This window comes from Callorhinchus milii, unplaced genomic scaffold (genome assembly GCF_018977255.1).
Source record: "Callorhinchus milii isolate IMCB2004 unplaced genomic scaffold, IMCB_Cmil_1.0 Scaffold50, whole genome shotgun sequence".
Taxonomy (NCBI): Eukaryota; Metazoa; Chordata; class Chondrichthyes; order Chimaeriformes; family Callorhinchidae; genus Callorhinchus; species Callorhinchus milii.
Genome location: NW_024704791.1, coordinates 395,975 through 423,722, shown reverse-complemented (window position 1 = coordinate 423,722; position 27,748 = coordinate 395,975). Strand labels below are relative to the sequence as shown.

Sequence of the window (27,748 nt, the reverse complement as noted above, 5' to 3'; positions counted from 1 at the left end):
TAATGGCTAAGAAGGCATTTAATCAATTATAATATCCTCCTGGGAGAGAGGTGAATAATCAGAATTGTTAGAACTTGTAGCTTGGCAAATAATACGATTTGGAACTTGACAGATTATTAGTTATATACAGAATAAGGCAATTCCAACACTAATTAATAAAAGATCTAGTATAATTTATGGAATATATCGGATGCATGGGAAGCCTTGGTATCCTGATCAGGACAGAAGCAAAAGCTCATCATCTGACAATGCTCCACCTTCTCTCTCCCCATCAGAAAAGTTTTGTCTTTCTCTGGTTGATCAATACTGATATGATCATTGCTCTTCCTGTAATCCCTAGTAACATGACTGCCTCACCTTCCCGGAATTAAAATCCCAAATCAAAGCTCAGAGACACGTTGCTTTGATTCTATTCTAACACGTTCTTCCTGAAGGCCTTGGGGGTGAGACTCCTCATGTCTATCTCTCTCTCTCTCTCTCTCTGGCTTCCTGTATTTCAACGCACCATTAAAGCCTGCGTGGTAGCAATCAATCGCTTCTTGACTTATGTTCTTACTCTGCTGCTCTGTTGAACATGTGTGGGAGGGAAATGAATGATGGACTTTATACATTTTACCTTGCTTCCCATTGATAAATAGCTTAATATTTTGTATTTCAAGATTCTTTAAAAAAAAGTGCATATTGCTTTTAGTTCAAAGCACTCAAGCAGTGACAGGGTTAAGGTTTGTGTTGCTCAGCAAACTCTTGACAGTTTATTTCTGTGAAGTAATAATAAATAATAATCCTTGCATTTGGTATAGCGCCTTATCACATCTTCGAGACGTTTCAAAGCGCTTACAGGATATACTATAAAGTGAATTGATTATACATTTGTGGGCAAAACACGGCAGCCAATTGCACGCTGCAATTTCCCATAAACAGTTGTGGATTGAAGTGACCAATTTATTATTGTTGCTTTTTTTCTTGAGGTATTATTATCAGGAGTGTGTGTGTGTGTGCGTGGAGTTAGGAAACTTGCCCAACGCTTTACCCTGCCAGGAATCAAACCCGGGGCGAGTGCTCTAACCACTGAGCTACAGGCTACAAAGATGAAAGGCACATCTTTGAGGTTATTGTTCGGTAACATTTGTACCTGGCCTGAAGGGGCGATGAACCAGAAGGTGAGTCATGTCGTGCAGCTGCTGGTTCACACCTTGCATTCTTAGCTGGATACACTCTCGCCGATGGATGTGGAGTCTCATCTTGAAGAAGTCTTGGAGTCATTGATTTACAGTGTTGAACTTCCCTTTTGTTGTCTTCTTTCCTCCCCGGCTTGGTCTGTGTGTGCTTAGAATTAGAACTTTGGCAGCTGTTGGAGCAAAAAGATACGCAGCTTTATGTAACCAAACACCCATCACAATGAATGAGATTAACTATTTTGCCTCTAATCACTTTATTATTTTTGTGTCTTTTTATGCTGGTTACACATTTGCGCTCCCTCTCCCTTCGCCTTCACCAACCCCTTAAAATAAACACACTCCCTTTCTTTCGAGAGAATTTGTAATTCAAAGCACAAATTCAACAATACAAGAGTGTGACTGCTAAAATATAGTCTTAACCATTCACAAAATAGTTTGTTGAATCCTAAATGTATGACGAGCAAATCCCAATTGACCATGTTGGGATAAGGTATTTCATTAAAGGAACATTCACACCCATCTGAACAAACAGAACAAATCCAATTGACAAATGAACAGCACTATGTATTATTGTGCAATTATCTTTACCTACCATTTGAACAAGGCAATCAACTTTTCAAAAAACAATCCAGAGCATATTTTCTATCACCAAGGTACTTTAAATGCTAGGTGATATTAGCATGAAACAAGTTATAAAAAACAGGGTTAAGGTTTCAAAAAACTTTTTTTGGAGAGATTACAAACATATTATTGGGAATATTGTGAGGGTAAAATAATTTTATTTAATTAAACTAATCTTGTAGAAAATTATTAAAAACACAAGTTGAAGCTTGTTGCCGGGATGTTTTTGTGATTAAAGTTTATAAAGTGTCTCTAAAAGGAATGTAAAGCCTCAGATTTGTTATTAATGCATGATGCGATGCATTTGTGGAACTACTGCATTAGCCAAAGTTTAATCTAATAATGGCAAGATTAGGCTTGGTATCAGGTTTGTTGTGAGGGGAAGGATATCTAAGGGGAATTACTTAAAATACAAAGTAGTTTACATTTTGCACATTTATTAAAATAAAAAAGTTCCTCTTTGGAGAAAGAACAGAGCAGACATTTGAGGCTGGATGAAACTCCTCACAGAGTAGCTAACACTAGAGATGGAATCAGTCAGTGAGTGTCTGCATTGACTCAGCAGGGATCAGCAGTGCCCTCATTTCATCACGTTTCTGTTGGACCTTGTTGGCTTAAGTGACTGCCAATTTTGCCTTCATACGCAGTCACTTCAGTTAGCAACAATTCACTTTGAAGACCTTGAGTCATTTTGACATGATAACTAAGGCACTATAAAAACACAAGTGCTTTCTGTTTCATGATAATCAAAATGACCGCCTATTAAATCCATGCGTCCTGTCTCAACAATGTTGAGAGTTCCATACAGCTATTCAAGGCACTATTCCAGCAGAGACTCATAAAGATTGCATTTATGAGCCAAACCCCAATAAATTCTTTAGTAAATTTCTTAAATTAAATTTATCTCTGCTTGGAATTAGGATTTGCCTTTTCCGCCAACAGCTGTTCTCCATATTGGGATTGGTGTTCCCCATTAGGAGAGCTTTTTGTGGAGATTTCCTAAACTTTATGCCAGATGTGGAATTAAAATAAAATATCATTTACACATTGTGTTGCCCTCCCAGAGAGATGAAACGTACAATTGAACTATTGGATCAGGGGTAGGGTATTAATGTTTAAATTGGCAAGTCCAGTAGAGAGAGAAAGAGTGAGTGAGAGAGAGGGTGACTTGTCATTGGAAGCCTTTTATGGTGGAATTGGTCCCAGCACACAGGACAGCTGTTGGTAAGAACAAATCACTAAATACCAGTAGAGTTCCGTGCCCATTTACCCAAGAAATAGAATTATTGGCTTGCATTACGATTTTTGGAAGCAATACTTGGGAATATTTTCTAATGGCTTGGCCATTTGGGATTGGCATCCAAGAGCAAGTAATGAGAAAAATGAGTGCTTCTCTAGCATGTTATCACAGCAAAATATCTCAAGATACTTTACTGTAATTACTGTCAGGTGTACCAAAAACACTGGGCATTTTGTGCACAGCAAGATCTCACAAACAGCTAATAAGGCAATCAACCAATTTATATGGAGTGTGGTTGGCCAGGACACTGTGACAAACTCATTTTTCACTTCTAATGTTGTCATGGGATCCTTACTATATAACCAAAGGCAGATGGGACCTGGCTTTAACATCAGATCTGGCTCCCTATCCCCAGGCTTGGATATTTAGTCAGTTCTGTTCAGCACTCTGGGACATCCTCCTGATTTGAAAGATGCCCATATCAATGTAAAGTTGTTGTTCTTGTTGTAGACTGGCGCCAACCCAGATTAGGAGTTTGAGTCATATCATTGAGCTGGAAACCACAATCTTCTGACATAGAAGCAAAGTTGCTACCAACTGAGCCAAGCTACAAACTGAGCTAAGTGGAGGCTGATCTCACTGTGTGCAGCTAAATGGGTTGTGCCACAGACTTGCTGTCCTGACGTGAAAGGCGCTATACAAATGTCATTTTGTTGTTGTTGTTGCTGACTGACCACTGCTTTTGCCAAGTGTAAGAGCACCATTTCTTTGAATGTTCTGGAGAATTTAATAGGTACGTATTAAATTGTACAAAAGGAGCAAATATTTTGCATTGCAAGGCCTTGATCTTCAATTCACCGGAGTAGTTGTCATAAAAGTGCACTGACACACCGTTAATGTGAGGATTACAAACCGAACATTTGAGATTGGGAGTAATGTTTCTAATGCTGGTCCCTCTCTTTCATGTTTCTGACAGACTTTGGTCCCCTATTCCCACCTGCATTTTACATCTGACTTTATCTAAATAGATGTTAACAATCTGTCTAATGACAAGTCTGACTTCACTTTATCACACAATGCGTAAGCTCATGAGGGACTGCTCATCACCACAAGTGCTGTAGTTCAAATTTCACAGTTTAAGCTGAAAATTACAGGAGCACTTTTTTTCCCTAATCACCTGTCACGATACTGCATAAGAATAAACCTTTGTAAAAGTGGAATGAAAGTGAACCTAAGAGTTCATTAAACAACGATAGACTTCTCACTCACTTGTTGAGAGTTAGGATGGAGCTCAGATTTGCAAAGGTTTGTTTAAGAACATTATAGTGAAATCTTTCAAACTCAAAACTGCTTATGCAATAATTCACATTTTGTCAGTACCCAAACCATGGGTACCTATAAACTTATTTTTCAAAATATTCTGAATTGATAATACAGATATTTTGCATTAAAAGTAAAACTCAACAAACAATGTAACTCATTATCTGCATTACAGAAATGGATGATATCTTGGAGCTCATCTAACATTTTTTTTCAATTGAATTTGATTGTATTGTGATCCAGATAAAATGGTAAGAAGTCCCAAGACTTGTAACCTACCACTGTGAGGTACAGGTTAGCCTGGCCAGGATTGGCCTTTCCTTGGCTGAGATGAAGAACTTGCTGTGGGATAAATGACAGATTGACAGACCAAATACCTCAGGAATGATATCTCAGGAACTGTAATAATACCATGAATTTATAGCCCTGGCAACAGCTTCCAATGGACCACCCATTGGAAACCTGGTTTAAATTATCTGGTGCATCAATACTAAAGATCGTCTTGTACCCTTACAAGTTAACTTTAATGAGATAAATAGAAACCAAACTCCTCATCCCTAAAAAAAACCTGTTTAATAAACTTGCAGTGGCTTTGCATTTTTATGAAATTGGAACAATATTGTAACAAAACATTTTGGAGTTGTCAGAAAAGGTGCAACAGAGGTTTTAGAAAATAAAATCTATTTGAGTGTGAAGCAAATTTTTCCAAAACATTTTCATCAAATGTCATGGATTTTACAGTGACATGAACCCTGGAAGTAATAGTACAGTTAACTTGCATAATGTCTCTGCCCTTCTAGCCAATGTCAGGGTCAACCTTTCAAATCATCTGTCTTAGTAATTGTTAGCTCTGGCTGATCCTGTATCCATCCAGTCAGTATCAAATGCTGACCTCAAGTTAAATGTAAGTTAAGTGCCATCTAGTGCACCACAAACAATCAGAGTGAATAAATAACACAAAGCAGGTCCTCCTGAGTGACCTGTGAAGAGACCAAATGCACTTTACACCATTGATACTGAATAGATTCGCTCCTATTTTGTAAGGGCATTTCTGTGGATTGTAAGGACATTTAATTGCATTAAATGAGCCCCTTTAAGCTAATTAACTATCCCCCACCACCACTCAACACACACACTGTGATGTACAGCTTCTCAGAATACACATTGAGTTTGGCACAGCTGAATGGCCAAGAACATTCAGGCCATGCACTCAGTTTAACAACCCACGTCTTCGTGGGCAGAAAGATGATACATTTCAATAATTGGTTCGAAACATTAGGGTGGAAAGAAAATCTGCAGTTTTTGGATTCACTGTTGGTACATCTCCAACATCTGCAGTGTTCATACCACTGGCAGTCTTACCCCTTCCCACCCACCCTCCACTCCTATTTGATTCAGCACTCTTCCGGTATTCCTGAGTCACTTATCATGTCTGGATAGGTATGGAACCTGGAGTAACGTCTTTCCACTTTATCTCCTTGCCTGTAGAGAAACAGCTGGCCTCCCGGAATCTCCTGCTACAATTGGATAAACTGGGTGTTGGGGACTCAACAAATGATGCTGTGTCCTCCTACAGTATTACACCTACAATCATTACTTTTAAATTATCAGATACCAGAGGATCATCCAGGTATTAGAAGCAGTGAAGAAGAGAGCAGGAAGGCTAAAGGCCAGTGTTTAAGAGACAAGTCTCTTCAGCCTCTAAGAGATGTGTGTTTAGAGAAAGTAAAGCAAACACCTTCAGACTTGCCAAGGCAGCAGGACAAGGTGCCAGGCACAGGGTTGGGAAGAGGAATTACAGCACATTCACTGGGAAGGAAAAATAAATCTGACTTCACAATATCTACAAGTGGCGCGGCTGTTAAAAAGGAACTAAATTGTTCTCTCAGAAAAAAAGTCCACAAACCTAGATTTTTTTTCACAACATTTGTCACTAACCAATGTTCATTCCTCAGCCATCACCAGAGTACACAGAGGTGCCGGCCTTTCCCACCCTGACACTATCCTCATCCATCATCAGCTCAAAGGTCATCTCAGGAACAAGCAGCGACATTCTGACCAGCTGGGGTGGGTGGGGAAGCAGTGCCTGATGCCGTGCACAGAGTGTTAATAATTCCAATAATTCCATTGCTTTCTGCTTGCTGATATTCTCCCCCATGACCTGACAGATGCATGTTTAATAGATTCTTCATATCTGAGAGATAAAACACTAGCATATTATTGTGCTGATTAAGTGCTCTGAGACGCTACCCTGCCTGAGGGGTGCTGTATAAATGCAAGTTGTTGTTGTTGATCATCAGGCAGGACTAAAGCCCAATGTCACATTACTTTCAGACGTGAGTAATTATTCTCATTACATCAAATGCTAGGATTATTATTATTATTTGAATTAAGGGATAAATTTAATAAATTATGAACTGATAATTGGAGGAAAGTAAAAGAAGGTTTCAAGAAGCTTTTGTTAATAAATTAATCTAAAGAGGTGAGCAGCATAAAATACTGCACCTCAATTCACTGGCAGCCAAATGAATTACATAACTCAGGACTGAACAGCACCCAAATAAAATATATATAATTCATATAAAGCTGCACCACCAGGGAATCTACTTCAAGTATTAATCAAATTGTTTCACGTGCACAGTTGTTATTTAATACCACCAAATGTCTTTTACGTTTGGGAACAGACGTCCAATGAGGTACTGTGAGACTTCGATGATGGAGTCTGGTGTAAATCCCAGCCTTGCCTGACATTTGAAACCAGTCATTTAAATTGGCCAGGTTCTGCTGGATCACAGCTAAGCTCCAAGGTAGCATAGCGATCCCATCAGAGCAATATGCCCCCATTGTTTGCATCTTCTATTGACAATATAGACCAGCAACGGCATCTACAATGTGACTGATATCAGGGAACACACGGCTGAAACTCAGGACTTGTTTTTAATGCAGTATGTAGAATAATGAGCACCTGAGAGTGATTATAAAACAGTAGCCTTATCAAGAGGATGAAATAACAGCCATCAAAGCCTTGCAATCAATCACTCCTATTTATCAAATGACTTGTTATAACACACACTAAGGAGGGTGTGCAGTGGTTTTCATCTGTTTTGTGTCTTTGTTGTCAGCAGGTGCCAAGCTAAACACTGGACAATGTGCTCTAAACAATTAGCACAGATTGCAGTCCACACTGAAAAAGCAGTAATAGATTTGTACATGTACTGAGCCATGATCAGCTGTTGATTACCAAGATGTAGAGGACAGTATACATGTAAATATTAATAACCTGGTCTCTTTTTCACCACCTATTTGGATTATCCATATTTAACTGTTCTCCCGAGTATAGAGTAAGGATGAACCATCGACTGAATTTTGTGGCTTTACTATTTGGGGTGAGAAGAGTAGCAATAGTATCAGAAACTACAAGGTGAGTTAAGCTAAGTCGCGATTCCAGGTTAGTCAATGTACACACCAAACGCAAAGCCACAGAAAAAGGGAGAAGGAAGAATAAAGAATTGAGTCAAGAAGTTAAAATTATTTAAGGAATAGAGTCAAAACGTGGGGCAAAAGGAACTATTTTTAACATTGTGTGTATGGGAAACAAATACAGAGTTAATTCTTTCATTGGTCCCACCAGCCAGCATTCAATGCAGAGAAATTAATGCTCTGCGCTTTTTTATTACTTAACAGCTTTTATAAATTCGCACGATTAATATAAATGTTCACTTAACTCAAGAATATGAGCCCTGATGCTCGAGTTAAGCATGTGTAATGTCAATAGACTAGTTATAGAGACTGACTTGTTTATACATACCTATCTCCCACATCCTTATCCAAATCCACGGTTGACTGAATGGTGTCTCGCCTCAACCGTTTTACTACTTGGAGTTTGGCTTTATTTCTCATCCCTTTAAAACTGTTCGGAGAGTTTCTTCTGATTCTTGCCTGAGGAAACACAGTCAGTGAAAACTGGGTAAACATAAGACATATTGCACAATTCAGCATCCACTCAACTAAACATGCCCGTCATGGAGTGCGTTGGTTATATCACATGACACCTGAACGGGGGGAATAAACCTAATATGATATTTTACACAGAGCCAAGCTCTCCGTGTTTCTCTCTTTGCAGTAAAGCATTTGTTTAAAAACGGGAAAAATATTGCTAACTAGTAAGAAGTGTTATTTCTAGATATACAATATATATATAAAAAAAAGCTTGATTAGCCTTTAGATAGATAATGAAAGAAAAATAAACCCAAAGTTTCTTTGTTTTATGAGCACGTCTATTTGGGGAGAGGGTCAGGGATTCGAATTGTCCACTAGTTTAGGACGATGTGCAGTGGTGGCTACCTGAGCAAAAACAATGTCAAATTCGGAGTTATGTGGATTCAAAACAGCATTTTGTTCTAATCCACTTTCAAATACTCTTCTCAGAACAGAGAACAAAATACTCAAATACAGCATTAACAACCGATGAAAGAATCAGCTCTTAATCCTAATAATGGCCGTTTTTTTTCTCCAGCAGAAGAATTCAAGGAATTTTAGTATCAAGAAGTTTGATTATCTTTCCCCGGTCGTGAGTACAGTAATGTGGAGAGGCATTTGTCTAATATCAGTCCACCTTAGTTTGCCAAGAAGATAATATTCTCCTGTACAATTGTGCAGAAGGGGATTGATGGTGCTAAATGTCTAAACCACTGTCCCATGGTATATATCGGTTTATACAGTAATTAAGGCTCAGTCTCTGTGAAGCATCTTGAGATGTTTCTCTATGCAAAAGTTGCTACTCCACAAGTGCAAGATGTTGTTGCAAAAAATAGCGGAGTTTTAGTCAAACTTTGAGTTGGCGCTGCCTTTACCTTTGTGACAATCCCAGTGGAATTGTTTAACGATGCTGCCAAATGCGTCAGGCAAACTACAAACAGCAAAACCATAAGCGATGGTCTTGTTAGGAATGAAAAACTCTCAGGTCTGTGAGCGGTATCTGTCTTTCAGCAGATCTCAATTTGACACCCTGTCAGGAAAGTGTTTGCTCTAAACAAGGAATTGTAAATAACAGCGAATTACACAACAGCAAAAAATGCACAAGGTCCTCAGGGCTCTCCTGTCCCATTTTACTGTGACTTTTTCCATGAAGTGTGGAGATGGTACAGAAATGTGAAGCTTGCAATTGAACTGCACAGAGCAATTTGCATTAGGCAGAATATATACAATAATATTGCACCTTGAACATAAATATACCCCCTCGTGCTATCGAGCCCGATTCTGATCATTATCAGAGATGTCAAATGTTTTGCATCAGTTTTATTTATTTCTCAACGAAACAATCACCGAGCAGGCATGTCATCTGGAAATGCATCCTGAAACCAGCTGGGCCCCAGCCCCACTTCATCCACTAGTCAATTGCAAATGGATTCAGGATACGTACTGGGTTTGAGGACGGCTGGGAGGCCTGGGAGTACTTTCAATGAATCAGTTTTATTCACTTTGGTGTGTATTTGACGTGAAAGGCGCTATACAAAGGTAATCTTGTTGTTGTATTTGTGTGAATATACGATGCATGTCTACACTGCATATATCTAGTTATATAAATGCCTGTGTGGTTATCTGTGTGTGTGTGTGTGTGTGTGTGCGCGCGCGTGTATGCGTGTGTGTATATGTGTGCATGCGCACACACCTATATGTGATAACTATGTTTTATTATATTGTTTACAATCTCTAGTTGGTGCAGATGGCAAAGTGGAACCTGACTGACCTCCCCTCGAGAAGCTGACTCACTGTTATCGGTGGGAAGCAGATGGTGCCGACTGCCTGTGGCTGAGAGAAAATGATCTTCTCAGGTGAGGCTGACCCACAGAGCAGTGTTTACTGTGGGGAGATGGCTCTGGAGCACAGTGAGCAGCATATGGGGCTCTGGCTACAGAGAGAAGCTGCTGATGGTTGGACGGATGACGAGGCCTGTCTGTTGTTAGTTGGGGGGAAGGGGATTTGATGTGGGTTTAGTCGCATTTTTGTTTGTTTGATATTTTGGCAATGTTTACAACAACAACAATTGGCAATGTTTAAGGGTTGAACAGTAAAGCTGTAGCGCTGGCGGGTTCTGATCAGGCCCAGAAGGACTCAGCTGGTGAGTGGGGTGTGCACCAGGAGCCAGTTTAGTTGGTGGTGGCATGTAAAAGGTCAGCAAATACCTTCTGTTCCACTGAAGGAATGGCCTTGCTTCTTATCTGAGTGATTCTCACCCATGGGAGGAGCGAGAGAAAGAACAAGACAGAAAAAAAATTTATATTGAAAAAAAAGTCCATTAAAGAAGCACATTGAATCATTTTCAAAAAAAACCTTGAATAAGCTCTCCTGTGGCGTAAGATAATTACCAGTTTGCATTTTTGTTTAAATACTCTTATGTCAATAGTTGGGTGGGAAGAATAATTTCATATTTTTCTGAGGAAATAAAATAAAATGGAATGTAATGATTTCCATAGGGACTCAGAACATGCAGGTGGTTTCTACATTGAAATGGGCAATGGAATGGTGAGGTATGGCAAGGGTCTTCTCTTGATTTGAAGGCCAATATGTATTTAACCCAGTCTTTTCCCCTCCCACTAGTCACCTTCCATACCTGTCCTTTGCTGTTGATGGCCAATGAACTTTGTGTTGAAAAGCTATGAGCAGTCTGGCTTCTGTCAGGGGACAGGTTTTGTTCAGGGCTTTTGGGTAAGTGGCCCAAGTCTTGAAGGTAGCACCGTGCTGTGTTCAGCATCTTGGCAAGTGTATTCCTAAATGTGTCCTGTTGTTTGGCTCCTGGTAGAAAATATGAGCAAGATTAAAGCTGAAATTGGACAGAGAGTGTTTCAACTAAAAAAACGACGGCTAAGGGAAATTAATGGCATTGCACAGTAGGAAAGCTCACAACATGGCGGTCACTGAATACTTAACCATCAATCCCTGTCGTGTCTGTGTGCTTTTATAGATAGACTGAAGGAAAGTGTAAAGGCATCAAGTAGCTGTAAGAGCATGACTATGTATGACTATCCGTTTGACAGAGCTTAATGAAGTGAACTATTGACAACTGCAAATGACAGACCAAACCACTGCGCATTAGCAGGTTTGAATGTCACTTGTTTCTGAATCCGTGATCTGAAACGCGGACTATCTGTTGGCTACAGTAATGGCATTAACACGCAAGGTCCAAAGTCACTTCTAAACTGGAGAAGCGGAAAGGAGAAAGGAAGAGACGACAAGATTGAAGAGAATGCCACGTTTCGCATCAAGGCGGAAGCTCGCAGCAAAATGTCACGATTTGAAAGAGTTGAACAACAGTAATTCAAACTTAAAACTTCAAAATGCAGCATTACCGTACAGTGCCACAGAATCCAGAACATCAGTTCAGTCAAATAATCTCTCCTTAAGTACAATGGGCACAGCTAGAGTTAAATAGAGTAATACGTCATTATCTTTAATCCTGGGTTACTTGGAGTCTCTCTTTTATTGACAACCATAAACTCTGTGGCAATAGGAGAGTCCAGATGAAGGCATACCAAGCATAATTCTCAGCCCTTCACAGAATTCCAGTGTTGCACACTCATTATGCACAGGTTTGTGATCGAAGCCAGCGATTCTTGGCAAGTTGTTTCTCAGAGCTTGAATTCCACAATCTACAGCAGCTCCTCACTATTAACAATTATTATCCTGGGAGGGGAATATCAAACTTAAAATGATGTTTCAAACAAGAAGCCTTCAAACACCCATTTATTACAGATTTGCCACTGAGGTCAGTCTGTCCACATGAAGGTTCTGATTTGTTTCCCCGTATATAAAATCTGGAAGTCTTCACGCTGGAATCATTCAAATAAAAGGATCCAGAATGAGATATATATTAAACATATGATATAAGGTGCAGGATTCTATATTGTAATAACATTCAGTGACACTTGCACACAGCTATGAAGCAGTTATGAAGTGAGCAACCAATTTTATTTCTAAGATTGTGAGTTAGGATAGTACCATGGGATTCTGCCATGTGGACAGGCAGACAGGAACTCTGGTTAACTGTCTCATGTGAAGGACAGCACCTCAAGGAACACAGCCCACTCCCAGCACCGCATTGGTAGTTTGTAAGCTCAACGTCCTGTCATGGGGCTTGAACCCACAACCATCCGTCTCAGAGGCAAGAGCAACCCAGACAGATATGTGCAGGTACAAGATAATGTCAGATAAGGGAACACACGACTTTGAACAGAACGGAGAGATTTTTGATTCATTGTGCGCTGAATCAACTTCCGCTGAATAACAATCGTGGATATTATGGTGTTGGATGTTTGGATTAAAGTATGGATGACAAAGTTAGTCCTGAGGTGGGTAACTGGTTTGGATGGATACAGATCCAGCAAACATCATTCGTTTGGATTTAGAAATTCAACCAACTTTGGAATGCATCACACGGAAAAATAACCTGCAGTTGGCTCGAAGTGTTTAAATGAGTTCTAATCTGTCTTGCTTTATTGATCATAAATCTCTTAACGCTTAACATGTGTTTAACACTGATTATCACCACACGTTAAGTGAATTTAGATTGAGTTGAAACATCCAATATTACCAGGCACTTTTCGCACTTCAAATAGCTCAGATTTGTACGCAGAGTGAGCAGAGACAACAAAACTATAAATCTCCTAGATATCATCAGGTTATACAGATGCATGAAAAAACTTGCCAAACACACTGAAACCTGGACAGGGTTGATTTCAGAAAAAACAAAGCTGAAGCCATATTAATCTTTTGTCAAACAAATCACTTATATATGACTATGTCCTGAATGTCTTATTTGTAACCGAGGTTCAGAAAAGATTACACTTTGGGGGTGAAAAGCTTCCAAACCCGAATAGAGAGAAATAAAAAGTGAAGTTCACTGTCAACAACTTTCCAGTCATAAAATAGAAAAGAATTCCATACATTTGCAGTTAATCAAAGTGCAGTTTACCTGCACAGACACATCAGCATGTAAAGGTAGCAACCCACCATGTAATGTACAGAATAATGAAAAAAACATCAGTATCGATTGCAAGCTGTAATTATAATCTAATACAGTTAAATCCTGTTTTAATTTGAATTGCACGAGAAAACATATTCTCTGAAGCCACTTTGGGGACTGGAGCTTATTGCCATTCCAGACAGATGGGATATTAAAACACAAAAGCTCCCTGATGGCACAATGGGTAAATTTGATCTCTGGTCTGTGCAAAGCTCATCATCTTCAACTGGAGCAGCAGCTGCAGGTGTCACCATTGGCCTCAGCTTCTGAGGATACGGAGATTAAACAAATTCGTCTTTCATCTCATTGACCTGGGCACAACACCCAATTCTGTTGAGGACAGTGTTGAGTTGAGCCTCGTTTTGCCTATAACATAGAGTCAATTCACTTTACAGTATATCCTGTGAAGCGCTTTGAGATGTTACAAGGTGCTATATCAAATGCAAGGATTATTATAACCTCTACCTAGAGCTAAAATTCCCTTCCATAATAATGATAGCCCCCGAGTGTGTCATGTGAAGAGACTAAAACAAATCTGAAGCCAACATTTCCGTCTCCTGATTTTAGAAAATGCTCCGAGACGACAGTTTTTCTCCCCAATCAACCTCGCCATGTATTTGCATTTAAAGAGTGATTTACAATCTCTTCCTTTGTACAGAATATTCAGTAATTGACAAAGTGCCAGATGTGTGTTGAAGGAAGGTCAGGTCTGAATAGTGAGAAATGTGCAGTTGTTTTTTTCCTCCATTGCCTTTAGGAATGAATGAAACCTGTGCAGAACTTTCCTTGGGAGGAAAGAATAGGTGGGATGCACTCCATTATAGGGCTAGGTTATGTGTGGGAAGGAGTAGGTTGGATGGGTTGAACGTTCTTTGCTTTCTATGCCCTCAAGATATGAAAAGATCTAGACTGAAAATACCTGTTACTGCTTTTGGCATTGATCTCTCTCCAGGCATTCCCTTTTCCTTCATTGCATTCTTCCTGTTGCCTCCTGCTGCCTTCTGTGTGTTGGACACTTGCCTCATGTGCTTTCCTGGGAAGATCGTACGATTAATAATAATATGGGATTTAGGAAGGTGACAGAGACAGCAGCAAACCAGCTACACAAACCAACAAAGTACTTTACTGGGGAAAACAAATCATCACAAGTGCCCAGAGGTGTTAGAAGTATCTACGGAGAATAGGTTTGGACTATTGCAGTGTAACTATAACAAATAAAGTAGATTAAAAGAACACTAGGGCAAATTTTCGATATTCTTTAATCTTTTCTGAAATGCCTGCAAGTTTGTCATTCACTTCAGAATAATGACTGTACATGCTCAGTGACCTAATTTTCTTTACCAGCAAATAGCCGGCTGACTGGGAGATACGGACTGCCAAAAAAGGCAGGACAGTCATTTATGGGCGTTGATTACGAAATTCATCCACAAGCTGCACCTATTCTTCATGGCGTTCCCGGACTTAATTAACACAAGAAATCTTACAGGTCGTGGAATCTTGCAAGGTTTGCCCATTAGTTCTGCTCTGAACATATAAATATATATATATATTAAAATTTATATTACAAAGTTAAACGAGCTTCCCCATCTGATTATTGCTGCTTGCACCACTCCAATTTGAATCTGGCATTTTAAAATCAATGCTCAGTTGGCTAAAAAAACAACAACGTTGTGAATGTCAGTCAGTGGTCTGACCACTGCAGTTTGACATAACCAGGGTAAACGGTTTAACCCTATTTTCAGGCTGATGTTGGAGAGGCTGGTGCGATGGCGAGTTGATCACACATGTAGCCGAGCTCTGCCAAAACGAGTTATCTGTTCAGCATCGCTCGAGAGGCTAAAGTACCGAGAGACACAGTTAATGAACCTCAATGGAACCTGAAGATTAGAAATGTTTTTCCCTTATAGGTTTGTGACTATGTGGAACAGACTGCCAGCAACAGCAATTAAGAGTAGGTTGATTAACTTCTTAAAAACAGAGCTGAATAAATATTGGATTTGGAATGGGAGGGTGAAGATTGTAGAGTAGAGAGAGAGAGAGAGAGACGATAAAATACTTCAAGTAACACAATGATTTTTGGGACCATTAAAATGTTAGCTGTGGCAAATAATGGCAACTCTATACAATGGAAATATAAATAGATTAAAAAGGTATAGTGTGTGGAGAAAATGCCTTTGAGTCAAGGGGAAAATTCGCCCACAAAATATACAGTCAATTCACTTTACAGTATATTTCTGTGAAACACTTTGAAACGTCTCAACGACGTGATAAGGCGCTATATCAAATGCAAGAATTATTATTAAATTGTTCAGATCTCCACCAACCCTCGGTAGATTAACTAAATGACGTGATGTAGAATATATGGTGGGGAAGATTGCACATGGCTTATGAGGACAGAAGGCTCGATAAACCAAATGGCTTTGTCTCATTCAATTTTTTTGGGTGTCCTGTTAGATTAAATCTGTATTAAAAATAATTAGCATATCTGGATATCGCTGATTCACAAGAGAATTTGCACTCGTCGCTAGCACTCTGTACACTTCTGCAAAGTGGGTTAGTACTAAATCTCTGCAAGATGTTTGATATCGATAATAACCAAGTCTTTTACTTGGCTTCCAATCAAGATGTGGTATGCATACTCTCTGCAGAACTAAAGCTTGTTTATTAAAGGCAAAGAAGAAATAAGACAAGATGCAATTATAGCTGCTGAAGGAGACTAGTAATCAAGGTCCTGTTTCACTATTCAGCTGATCTGAAGAGATATGCATTAGCTTCGTTAGGTTCAAAATTTAAAAAAAACATTTTTAAAATGCGCAAATAATATTTATCAAATTACGTTTTTTAAGGGGAAAAAAATCCACCACCACGAGCGTGTAAGATTGTGCTGCATTCTACAGTGCAAACTGCGTAGGCCGTAGGTGAGTAAAGGAAGTAAAGACTTCTGTCTACCTGAATGAACGTGATTTAATAAAATCAGGTATGATTCCCTTCAAAAGGCTTCTGTTTTTACAAGTAGGGTCCATTTTGCTCATGTGCACCAGATTTAATTTAATAAAATCAATCTTGTAGGAGGGCGGGGGGGGGGGGCGCGGAGTGGGGGACAGAGAAATGAGAAGACAGTAGTCTGATCTTGTTGAGCTCACAAAAAAAACGCAGAACGACATATTTTTACATTGTGAAGTTTTATTGAAATAAAACGCGTTAAGTTTCACATGTCCATTTCAGCATGACCAGCTTTTATACCCGCTTATCTAGATATCCATCTACTGTGGTTGCATAGACATGTGTGAGCAGCGGGAGACAAAACCACAGTGAGGGCTTTACATGGGAATTATGATAATAGAGTATTGTTTTACCAGACTTAACATTTTGCATCCATTCTTCTCATGGATGAACGACACTAGACGTATACCACACAATAAAAATGTAGAATTAATTCCACTGACTGTAGCACCATTATGTGAATTAGACATAATAGAGAAAGCTCTGTTTTATAAACACTTTATTTGAAGGCAATGGGAAAGGAATGCCAGGACAAACAGGACAACTTTCATACTTGACCAAAAACCATCTCGAAAGATGTCCAACACAGGAAACGGTGCTTTGAATTTGAATTCCCCTCTGCTCCCCTCCAAAAGGCAAACCTGACATTTCATTCTTTGTAGCAAACTGATTTGACCAAATAAAACTTTGGGCTGCCTTAAAAAGTTCAGAGCAAACAAAAGGGGCAAAATTATAACATAGGATTATTCTCTAATATAAACAATGCCTGGTTTTGAGGTAATAGTCAATAGATTGTTATGTGGGGGACAAGTTATGGTCATTGTAGGGGTACTAATCAGCACCCATCAAAGCTCAAAGGACTATGTGATTGAGCAGTGCTGAAGGCCTTGGGTAATGGAAAACTCATACACTCTCTCACGGGCTTCCTAAAGTGGCCACATCACATCTTGAAGAATCAATCACTGCTCAACTACAGTATGAACATTATCTGCTTCCTCTTCCAGCTCATCAAGAGAGTTTTATCATCAGCGTCAAGTTCAAAACCTTGCTAGGTTTCAGAGTGGAGAGCTCTGTGGTGTTCCTGAGCAGTAAAGAAGGAAACATTAAGAGACTTTGTGAATTTAAATACTTAGAAAGCACCATGGCAGGACTTGAGAAAATTGCCAGAACTCATACTGCAGATTGAGTCACAAACCCAGCAGTTTATATGTTGATTGCCAGCATCTCATTTAATAATTTGTAACTATAAAGGCGGTGATTGCCACCATTCATTATAAATCCTTAGGCAAGCAGGACTGGTAAGTTCTTTCATGATCCACAGCTCAAGAGAAGTTAGATGCAGAACTGAATTGGAAAGGTTCCAGATTGTAGCTCAGTGCAGTACAGTACCAGGCAGGGAGATGGCCAGGTTTAACTTTCAATATCCATCCACCCTTGTCAAGAACATGCACATCCCTTGGAGTTCCAGTCTCTAGCAGTCCCCATCACTCATCCGCTTTGAGTATCTTCAAAATAAACACATCTCAGCCCCATTCTATACTTCACTGTGCTCTGAGGAATGTTCCTCCCACTGTATAATGTTATTATCCTCTCGTTTAGCGGTTGCAGTGTCATACATTTTGGTCAGGATCGCTGCGAGTCTACAGAACGCATCCTTGTTCTCTCTTCTCTTCCCTTCCCCTCCTGTAGCTCAACAATGTCTTTCCTTTCATGTTATTCTTTCTCCCCTTTCCTTTTCCTTCTTCTCAGCCTCCCTGGTCACACACTGCCCACAGCTAAACTGTGCTTTTGCCACTCAACACCTCACCCTAATTAAACAGCTAATACTGTGCTGTCAGAGTTCCCAAGAGGGTAATTATGGTTACAAACCTGCGCCCACCAGAGCAACAATGTTGATTGTAATGTCTTCAAGAACGGGCAACACATACTTTCAGTACAGTAAACGGCTGTGTCACTCACTCAGTCTTTACACCCTGCTTGCTCCCGTTTTAATAAAGCAAAAGATGGTTTGTTTGGTTAAAATAGCATTTCCCAGAGAAAGATTAAAATCTCTCTTTGATAACAATATCAAAGCCAAATATCAAGACCCCAGAAGCAAAGAACACAATGAAGAGCAACAAATAAAGATTAGGCATCACGAGACCCTTTTAATGTCTTCTCCTTTTCTTCACCGTCTGAAGTTGAAGTAAAGAGCTACAGGCGGTTTGTATCATTTAACTGCTGTGCGATTATTGTAACTTTCTCCTGAACTTGTAATTAATAGACTGGTTTCCCACAGGACCAGTAGAATTCTCACCAAAGTACTGCTCATTCAACTTCATACTTCACTTCAAAATACCTTGAGGATTAAAGTCAGAAGCATATAGTATTTCAGGTACTTTTTAAGGACCCGAGGGAATAGGGATCAAGGTTTCACGAAAACTGCCAAAGTCTGACAAGTTGTACAGTAATAAAAGCCAAAGTAAGCTACCTTATCAGATCCTTAACCCAAAAAAATTCAAGAGCTAAAAGGAAAATTCACAAGCGCTGCTTTCTATCAATATTTTATTATTATAAGTAGTGGTGGTGACCTCCCTGTGCTCGAACGGAACAAAACTTCACTTGCAAAAAATCCAAATTTGTTGTCTGCAAAGATAATCTGTTGCGGTAACATTCACCGCATCTGACAAATTAGCCACAGATGCTGTGTAATGATACAGGTGTCAACCTCTGTCACTCTTGGTTATTGCTTCAAGCCCCAGGTCTGGTCTTTGAACTCCCGAGTCCAGGCTGATACTTCGATGCCCGGGAGTGCTGCATCGTCACATGTCCCCCATCCGTTCAGGTGGATATTAAAATTCCCAAAGCAAAATCTTCTCTGGATACATTGATTAAAAAGCTAGTTAGGACTGATTTATTCTGACAAACTAATTAAACCAATATTCAAAATCCCAACAGCTAAACAGCAGAAACAATGCAGAACAGAATATCTTCCACAATTGATTCATCCCAATCAAAACGATGATTTGCAATGAACCTTGCAAAACATTTTTTACAAATGCACGTACGCTTAAGAATGATATAAGTTTTTTTTAAAAAGTCAACTTAAAACTTCTCCTCATCGAACACCTGGAGTTAACCATGCAACTTTCTTACTTTCTAGGACAGAATGTAGACAGAGCACATCTCACCACTTCAATACACTGTCTGAAGATAAGTTACTATCTCACTGCTCGCCCCTCCCGGGCTAGTCCGTACTCATTTCCAGCTATGACAAAGATTGTCTGAATACAGCTGTAGTGCCATGAGCCAATGATTTTCTATCACAAAATGTGACCCTTTTCATTACAAAATTATCTACACTGCAGATCTGATCAGCCTAAACAAGCCATTATTCATGTTTAGCATTGCAGGGTTTAATTGTGGTTTATTTTCGAAGTACAGCTACGTGTGGTTTTTAAGCATTTGACAATCTGTTTTACTATTGATGAAGTTATTTTTTGCTGCATTTGAAATGACAAATCCGAGCGTCTGTTAGCTGAGATGAACGTTATACTGTATTTTTGAACCAAACTCTTGTACTCTTGCTCGAATTCTGAAATCTCCAGTTTTCTACAATTGTCTCCTGGCTGACACGATTAGACTCTCAACCGCAAAGTAGTAAATCTTATCTTTTCTGTACTGTCAGGACAAAAATTCCCCCAAATTATAAAGCTGGTTGCATCCCCAGAGCATCATGCCCTTAAGTTCCAATTCCTACAGCAGCTCGCCAAGTAACTGATGGAGTATATTTACAGTATTGCTAAAACACGTTAGAAAAGGTTGATTGTCATGAAACTTGCTGTGCAACAGGAACTTGGGGCCAACTTAAAATTTGTTTAGAAAGCATTATTATTATTACTATTATTATCTGTAGTTTTGCCACTTGAGGAAAATTCTACTAAATACTATGTGCTTTATTATAGGTCTGCTTTGACTTTCGGTGTCGCACCTAATCTTAATCCTCTGGGTTATTATTTCGTCAGAATCCTTGTGATAATTGAAGGACGTGGATTAAGTGAGATCCCAGATCCTCATCAGTCTTTAGTAGAACCTCCTTCATGTTCCACCCACTAAACTAACCCCATTCTATATCGATGATTAACATTGAAACAACTTAATGTAGGATCTGCTTACGAAAGATGAAGAAGCTGATAAAATGAGGTAATCCCTAATTTCCTAACAATTTCCTGGCAGAGACTGATGTCAGGGAGGATGATTTAAAGCAAAAATCCAAATGACATCAAGATTTCAAATCGTTTCTAAATTTCAACATGCATCTACAAAGGAATAAGACACTTGTTGCAAAACAAACCTAGTTAGCCAATGAAAATGTTAGTGCGTGGTTCACGTCCAGGCCATTACATTCAAACACCTACACGTGCTAATAAGGTTCCAGAGAAGCAATATATTATACAGATGTGACCAGTTGATTTCAGCCCATTAATAAAAAAGCTACCGTTTGTTTCCAACAACTGAAAGAGCTTTCGAATTATTACATTAAAATCTAGGTCTTGTGACTTTCTAAAGTTCAAAGTCTGAAGAGCAGGAACTATTCAATAACCAACTAAATACAAAGTCTTTTATCATTTCTTAATTTTCCACATAACAACCTGGATCAGGCTGGTGGCTTTTGAATGTTGTGCACTACTAAAGGCTTTGCCAAGCACCGAAGAAGAATATCTGGAGAATTACCCCCTCCAAAAAATGTTGGTTTGCAAAACATCCAACAAAGACAGAGCTGAGGAGCTGCTACTGCACCAATGCAGTCAGGAGGTGGTTTGTGACCTGCGGGAGGGCGAGTAACAAAACGCCTATCCGCAATGCACATGCTTCTATTTATAGATTAGCAAAGCTTTCCTCAGCATCAGGACAGAAAACACACCATCCCTTGTTCTTTTAAAAAAAAAGAGGCGTTTCATATCCACATTCTGGATGCTCATTCCCTGCCAAAAAAGGAAGGGGCCAGAAACCATGTAAGATTACAGAATCCTGATAACATCACCTTAGGCAAAGACTCTAAAATACACGTTTGCAAGGTTTGCTCTCATGGCCATCAATAAACCAAAGAAAGCCGTAGGTACAAAATGAGGTTACATTAAGTTGGCAGAATGATGTTTGGATTGAGAAGTTGACCTCGGGTCGAAGGATTTTGGTTTGAGAAAGGCTCTTGTATTGATTGTGGACTCGATATCCTTACATATAGACTCTGATTATCCTTAGATACAGACTCTGATTCAGATGTCAATTTTCCTCTCCACTAACGTAACAGCCACGTTGAGGAATCAGAACTTTAAGTAACCATTTAGACCCAGTCATGTGAAGTATCTGGTCTGGGTTCACAACCTATCCTTATAACATCCAATACAGAGATTTATTGATTAAAAGTATTAATAGGGTGATGTGAAAATCACTGCAATCAATTTATTTGCAAACATGCAAAGGTTTAATGAAAGTGAGGAATATTAGACAAATAGAAGGTTTGAAATCACCAGGTACTTCAAATGCAAGAGCTCATGGCTTGAACAATTTCCTTCACTAAACCAAGCAAAAAGAGGAATCATTCTTTAAGGAATGGGTGAGGGGAATGACTTCAAAGTTTTTGCAAAATTTGTCAAAGAACATAACATAGTGCTTGCAAAGGTTTAGATAAGCCAGAACACTCTGAATACGTTCTGATTAATTGAATGGCTAATTATGTCTCATAGAATGCTTTTATTGATGTGTAGTTCGATGGCTTGTCACTTTTCTTGATAAATTATCAACTAACTTTGAAAAATGATAGTTTAAGGCAGTGTACCAACAGTTACAGCTGCAGTTCCATCAATAAATCACATCTTCCATAAAAGCACAAAACTATTGCTTATGTAGCACTTATGATGGAAATGCATTCATAAGCTGTTTTTTTACCATAGCCACAGTAAAAATGTTCTACAGAACTCTTATATATATATAAGCTTAAGTTCATAAATTCTTTACATTTTAAAGCTTTAAAAGTAATCCATTACTTAAGAATTTACAGTGAAGCTTACTTAGATTTGGTTCTGGTCTAATACAAAATCTGTATAAAAACAGGACACATTTATGTGATTATCGTTCACTACACTGGGGTTACTGCAGCTGAGAAATAGCTTTTTTTTAAAAATGTAAAAGCAAACTCTAATGCTTTCAAGAAACTGGTAGAAAAAGTTCAAAGCTGTCATCACCAACAGGAAGCTATGTTTGCGATCTCTCATGTTGCCATATGTGGCATCTCATTCCAGTTACAAATTCTACTTTGGAAAGACATTAATGGAGTATTTAGGAGCAGAAAGCCAATAAAATAGCTTGGCTTGTAAGCTCGGCATTTGTTAAATGGCAAGGGTGCATGAAAACGGGACATCAAATCAATTTAAACTGATTAATGAGATAGGTAGTCCTGATGACGTGTAAGTAATGCCACTGGAAATATTTTAAAGTTGAAGTTTTGTTTTTTAAAAATATGCCATTAATATAAAAACATCATGTTACCATTCTGATTAAAGTTTATGAAGATGTGGGGTGGGGGAGGGGAGGGAAGGTGTTCATATATTTACGTATTTGTTACCAAGCTAACTAAATTATATTGCTGAATTATTGCCAACTCTGACAATTTATACAAAATAAAAATGACAATGTATTAGCGCATAGGGAGTAGTTCTTTTCACTGCTTAAGTGCAGCGATTCTGATGAAGTTGTTTCTAATGGGATTTTACTGCTATAAATGCATATCTAATTTGTTTCACTTAAGGACAAGTGGAATATCTTGGCTTTGCACTTGAACACTGAAACACCAGCCATATCATACAAGATTATTTGATGCTCAAACATCTGCCTTGCACTGTAACTCAGCATTATTTTCTTGTTAAAACAAGTTATCTAAAAATGAGCGCTGGCAAAAACTGCAAAATAATTAGCTTGGGGGTAGATACAAAGCATGCCATTGCACTGAAATAGATTGAAAAATTGTGCCATATGTATAACAGGATAATTTAAGACAGCTTGGAGGAATAAATGGGCACTTTTATATGTACAGTGAAGAATCTCATTAGAGTAAATCTTTACCAAGTCAAACCTGCTCCTCCATGGGCTCTGATATTCCATCAGCACCCTCCTTTTCTCATATTGTCCCTCATTTCCTACATTATTGTCTATTGTATGCCATTTTTAACTTCTGTTTTGCATATAATATACAAATTCAACCTTCCCTCATGTCCAAAGTGTATCCTGTCTAACCTACCAGCTTTAGCTTGGTGCTGTGACCTTGTGCTTCCTCTACCTCAGGCCACAGGCAGCCCTGATGCTGATCATTACAGAGTTTGATGCTTTGTGCCCCACTGACCATGTTGTGAAATGGACCTCAGAGCCACAACTATATCAGTGCCCACCATCATGTATGTATAAGACAAATAAGATTTTTCTGCAAGTTAATTTTCACTTTGAATCCTATAAATGGCTATAATTGCAGAATTTCATATATTTATGCCGTCAAATTAGCCAAGTTAGCAATAGCTTCGGAAACGTTACTCATTATTGCAGGAAAGGGTCATTGATTTAACAGTAACAAAACAGTCATTAAAATCGCATTTCTCTGAAACACCATTTAAAAAATGTTTGGGCCACTCACTGATGACACTACGTTAGATTTTTGTTAAAGTATTAAACGTGCTTTGCTTTACTTGCAATTTGTAATAGGAAAATTAATTTAGGGTTCCTAGAAATTCATTCCTTCATTAAATCATTTACTACCACTCTCCTTTCATAAGTTCTATCCCCAGCTGTAAGAATTAGCTTTTGAATTTCTACCTACAATACCCAAGTCCTATTCCATCCTTAGGGTTATGTGCAGTTTACAATATTAATGGCTGGTTGATTTATTTTTGTTATTCATGTTTTCATATGGGAGCATTTACACAGTCTCTCCTCATTATGAAATATTCACTATCTTGATACAATTTTATTGGCGGTTGTCGCTTTGATATTCCAAAATTATATGTATTGAAAAGATCAAAAAGATCAATAGAACGATGTGATGAGCCAAAAAAAAACCAAACGTTTCAACACGTTTTCTTGCAAAAATCATAAAACGTCCAGATTGCTGGTCTTTTTCTGCAAAGCTTTTGTAGTGTTGCCATTACACATGCAGAGATATTACCACTCGGGGAAAGATAACTGAGAAAAGCTGTATTCATTTTACATTTCTGTAATAAAGCAGTCTCCAATCTCACAATCTATAATTAGCCACTTGTGGAAATAAAAAACAACTTCAGCAGCACATGGTGAACCGTTAGGTTTGCTCAATATGCAACAAGCAAGAGGTTCTTTGAGCAATATCCCCCACTTTGGAGCAAAACTTCACAACACTCTGCTGCCGTTCGTTCAGAGTTTTAAAACAAAATAATTCAATGGAGTTTTACCGTTAACATATCCTTGAGTAGCAGAGAGAGCGAAAGTTTTGACTGCAAGTCAAGTTTACATCAGACAGCGTAGGGGCTGGAGTTGGGCATCTACAAGTTCACATTAAATCACGGTCATTTATACCTATATTCCAAGTCTCATAATCACAGCTCAATCTAAATGGAATGCAAAGGAACACGATTAACTGCTGTGACAAGCAGCATGGAATGTAAAGCCTCTTTGCCTTGGGGTACAATACTGTGGTGTCTATTGATCAGGGTTCCCATTCTGCTTTGATACACATGATATTCTAATACCCTCTAAAGACCAAGGTGAATTCTCTCAAATGCAGTCAAGCGCCTTTTCTCATTACAATTGCTGAAGCCGAGCTAAAACTCTGCAGTATAGACAGAGACAAGAAAGGAAAAGTGAATATCTCTGAATTATATCGTACAAAAGGTACGCACTATTATCTTTCTCAAATAAAGGGTAATTACATTTTAAATCAGTAAACAGTCAATGTTCATTCCTAGGAGAAGAGTTTATGGTTCTCGCATTAAGTTTTAAAATTTTGACTTTCTTTGATTTCCTGGATGGAATTTTTTTTCTACTTACAAGACTAGGGAGCAGTGGTTACACACACATACTCACACACACACATTCACACACACACAAATACAGGATGGACTACAAAATGTGTTTACTTAAGCGAAGAGCATGCATTTAAACATATTACTTTACATATATATTGATGCAGACTGGGGCAGAACAAGTAAATATCTGCCCAAGATATGATCTAAACCTGTGAGAAACAATTGGTGAGTGCAATCCAATAATGGTGGCATTGTATGCAGAGTACTCCAGCTGGTAAAAGAGCAGAAATGATTAAATTTCACTTTGTACCTGAAAAGAATCGTTCTTCCTCCTCTTCAAGAACAACACTCTGCATGCAATCCAGTTCCCATTTGTGCACTTTGCTCTTCCACAAGGCTGGCACCAGAACATTATACCGGGAGCTTTAAGTGAAACGAGAAACGTGTGTGAAAAGCAAATCCAGAAAAACTCAACAAACATTAAAAGCTTGTAAACTCAAAACATTTAAAATACACCTGAAATTCAATATTTCTTGGCCTAGATGAACAGAAAATGCAAACAAAATGAAATTGCCCCTTTGGTAGATTTGTGTCACCGGTTGCTATCAGAAACTGTCCCCAAAAACCCATGTGTAATCAACTGCTTGTGAGATCAGGGTATCTATTCGATCTGCAGCTCTGTTCAGAACCAAGCTAGGCTCTAACATAACATTTTCGTTGTCGAAGGAGAACTTTCAAAGCAAGTTGAGCAGAGGCTGAATGTTGGGTCTAATGTAGTCATCCATTTGTTTGTAATTCTAAAAGTTAGCAGTTTGCTTTGTCATTGAACTCCTGGTTTGTGGGTGTTGACTTGTCACTTATAGGATATCAGTTTCTCAAGGTTTCTGTTTTAATCTAAAAGAAAGTTTAAAATCTGAAACTCGTAACGGCTATTTTGTTTAATGCTGTGGGAGATGATCCCATGACCAGTTTATTTTTGACACTGTTTAGAAACTAACTGGCAAAACAATTCTGGTTCCATAATGAAAGCCCAAGTTTTCCTGATCACAGCCACGTTGTCAGGGAGAAGGAAGGATGAACAAAAGCTGAAAAAATACTTTTGGGCAAACTTCCAAAAAGCTAGAACCAGAGAGCACCAACAACAATAACTTGCATTTATATACAGCTCCTCACGTTTGGTAGCCCTCAGAACCCTCGACAGTGGTGGAGTACGACGCCATTAACAAAGACCTAGCAATAGATATTCTACCCATTACTCCTGGACAAGGCATCGTGCAGCATTAGGGGAGAAAAGGAAAAAAAAAGTGATCAAAATTGGAAGAAATATTTTTCTAAAAATGTTGCTTTTTAAGGAATCCTTTCACAATAGCTTTCAAAGTGACGTTGGCTTCTATCCCAAGGAAGCTGTCCTCTATTTAACTTTAAAACAAATAAAAATCAAGGTTAGAGCACAGGGAAATGGAGACCATGGACATAGAAATAGCAGTTCTACTACTGTCTAAAGAGCCGGCATCTGTTGGCCATTACGCTTTGTCGTGAAGCAACATGATCTGCACAAACGTTCTGCATTTGGCTTTGTTTCAAGAGCACAGAGCGAACAAAATAAAAGGCAAAAATCAGGTCACTCTCGATCACTGTAAAGTTAAATTTCTGTGACAAGCACAGGCCTATCAAGCGAGCTGCTGTCAATGGGAACAATTGCCAACGCTGACAGGATCACGTTTGTATTTTTTTTTTTAAAAATCCACCAGATGGATGTAGTGTGAAGAATTTAATCAGCTTATTTTACAATAGAGACCGACTTTAGCACCAGTCAAACAAATATTGGATTAGTTTCAATGTGGATGAATGCAGCCAGAGCACAGGTGGTTTGGGGAGGTTTGTCTTTTACTCTTGGTCCTTGAGGACAAGTTGCAATCCTATCATTCAAGGTCCAAGGCACGTTATATCACCACTAGTCACCAATGATATTACAGAAAACAAATTGCAAGGCACCACCGAATTCTGGTGTAAGAAGGTATTAATGGGCAGTAACAACAAGTACCTGGGAGCCAGACAACCATAATAATAATAACTCTAATAACAATAATAATCCTTTAATTTGATATAACGGCTTATCACATAATTGAGACGCTCCAAAGTGCTTTACAGGATAAACTGCAAAGTGGGTTGACTGGGTATTTTGTGGGTGGAATGGGGCAGCCAATTCACACGGCAGTTTCACGCCCACAGACAGTCGTGGATTGAAAAACTAAAGATGATGAGCAACATGACTGTGGACTGAGGCAAAGTTACCCACAATTGGGCTGAAGTACCTGTCTACATACCAGTAAAAACA

The 27,748-nt window shown here is 38.8% G+C and overlaps 1 protein-coding gene across 1 annotated transcript in view; it reads right to left on the bottom strand.

Moving 5' to 3' along the window:
• Positions 1-1,132: 1,132 nt before the first annotated feature.
• The window catches only part of LOC121851532 (carabin-like), a gene marked incomplete at its 3' end in the record, with an annotated part of 46,291 nt that continues 19,675 nt past the window's right edge, over positions 1,133-27,748 (bottom strand). Inside the window, exons 11-15 of the mRNA XM_042345460.1 lie at positions 25,721-25,833; positions 14,301-14,414; positions 10,973-11,154; positions 8,168-8,298; positions 1,133-1,348 (exon numbers count right to left, since the gene is read on the bottom strand). Coding sequence (XP_042201394.1) covers positions 1,133-1,348; positions 8,168-8,298; positions 10,973-11,154; positions 14,301-14,414; positions 25,721-25,833 — 756 coding nt within the window. The remainder of the gene's footprint in view (positions 1,349-8,167; positions 8,299-10,972; positions 11,155-14,300; positions 14,415-25,720; positions 25,834-27,748) is intronic.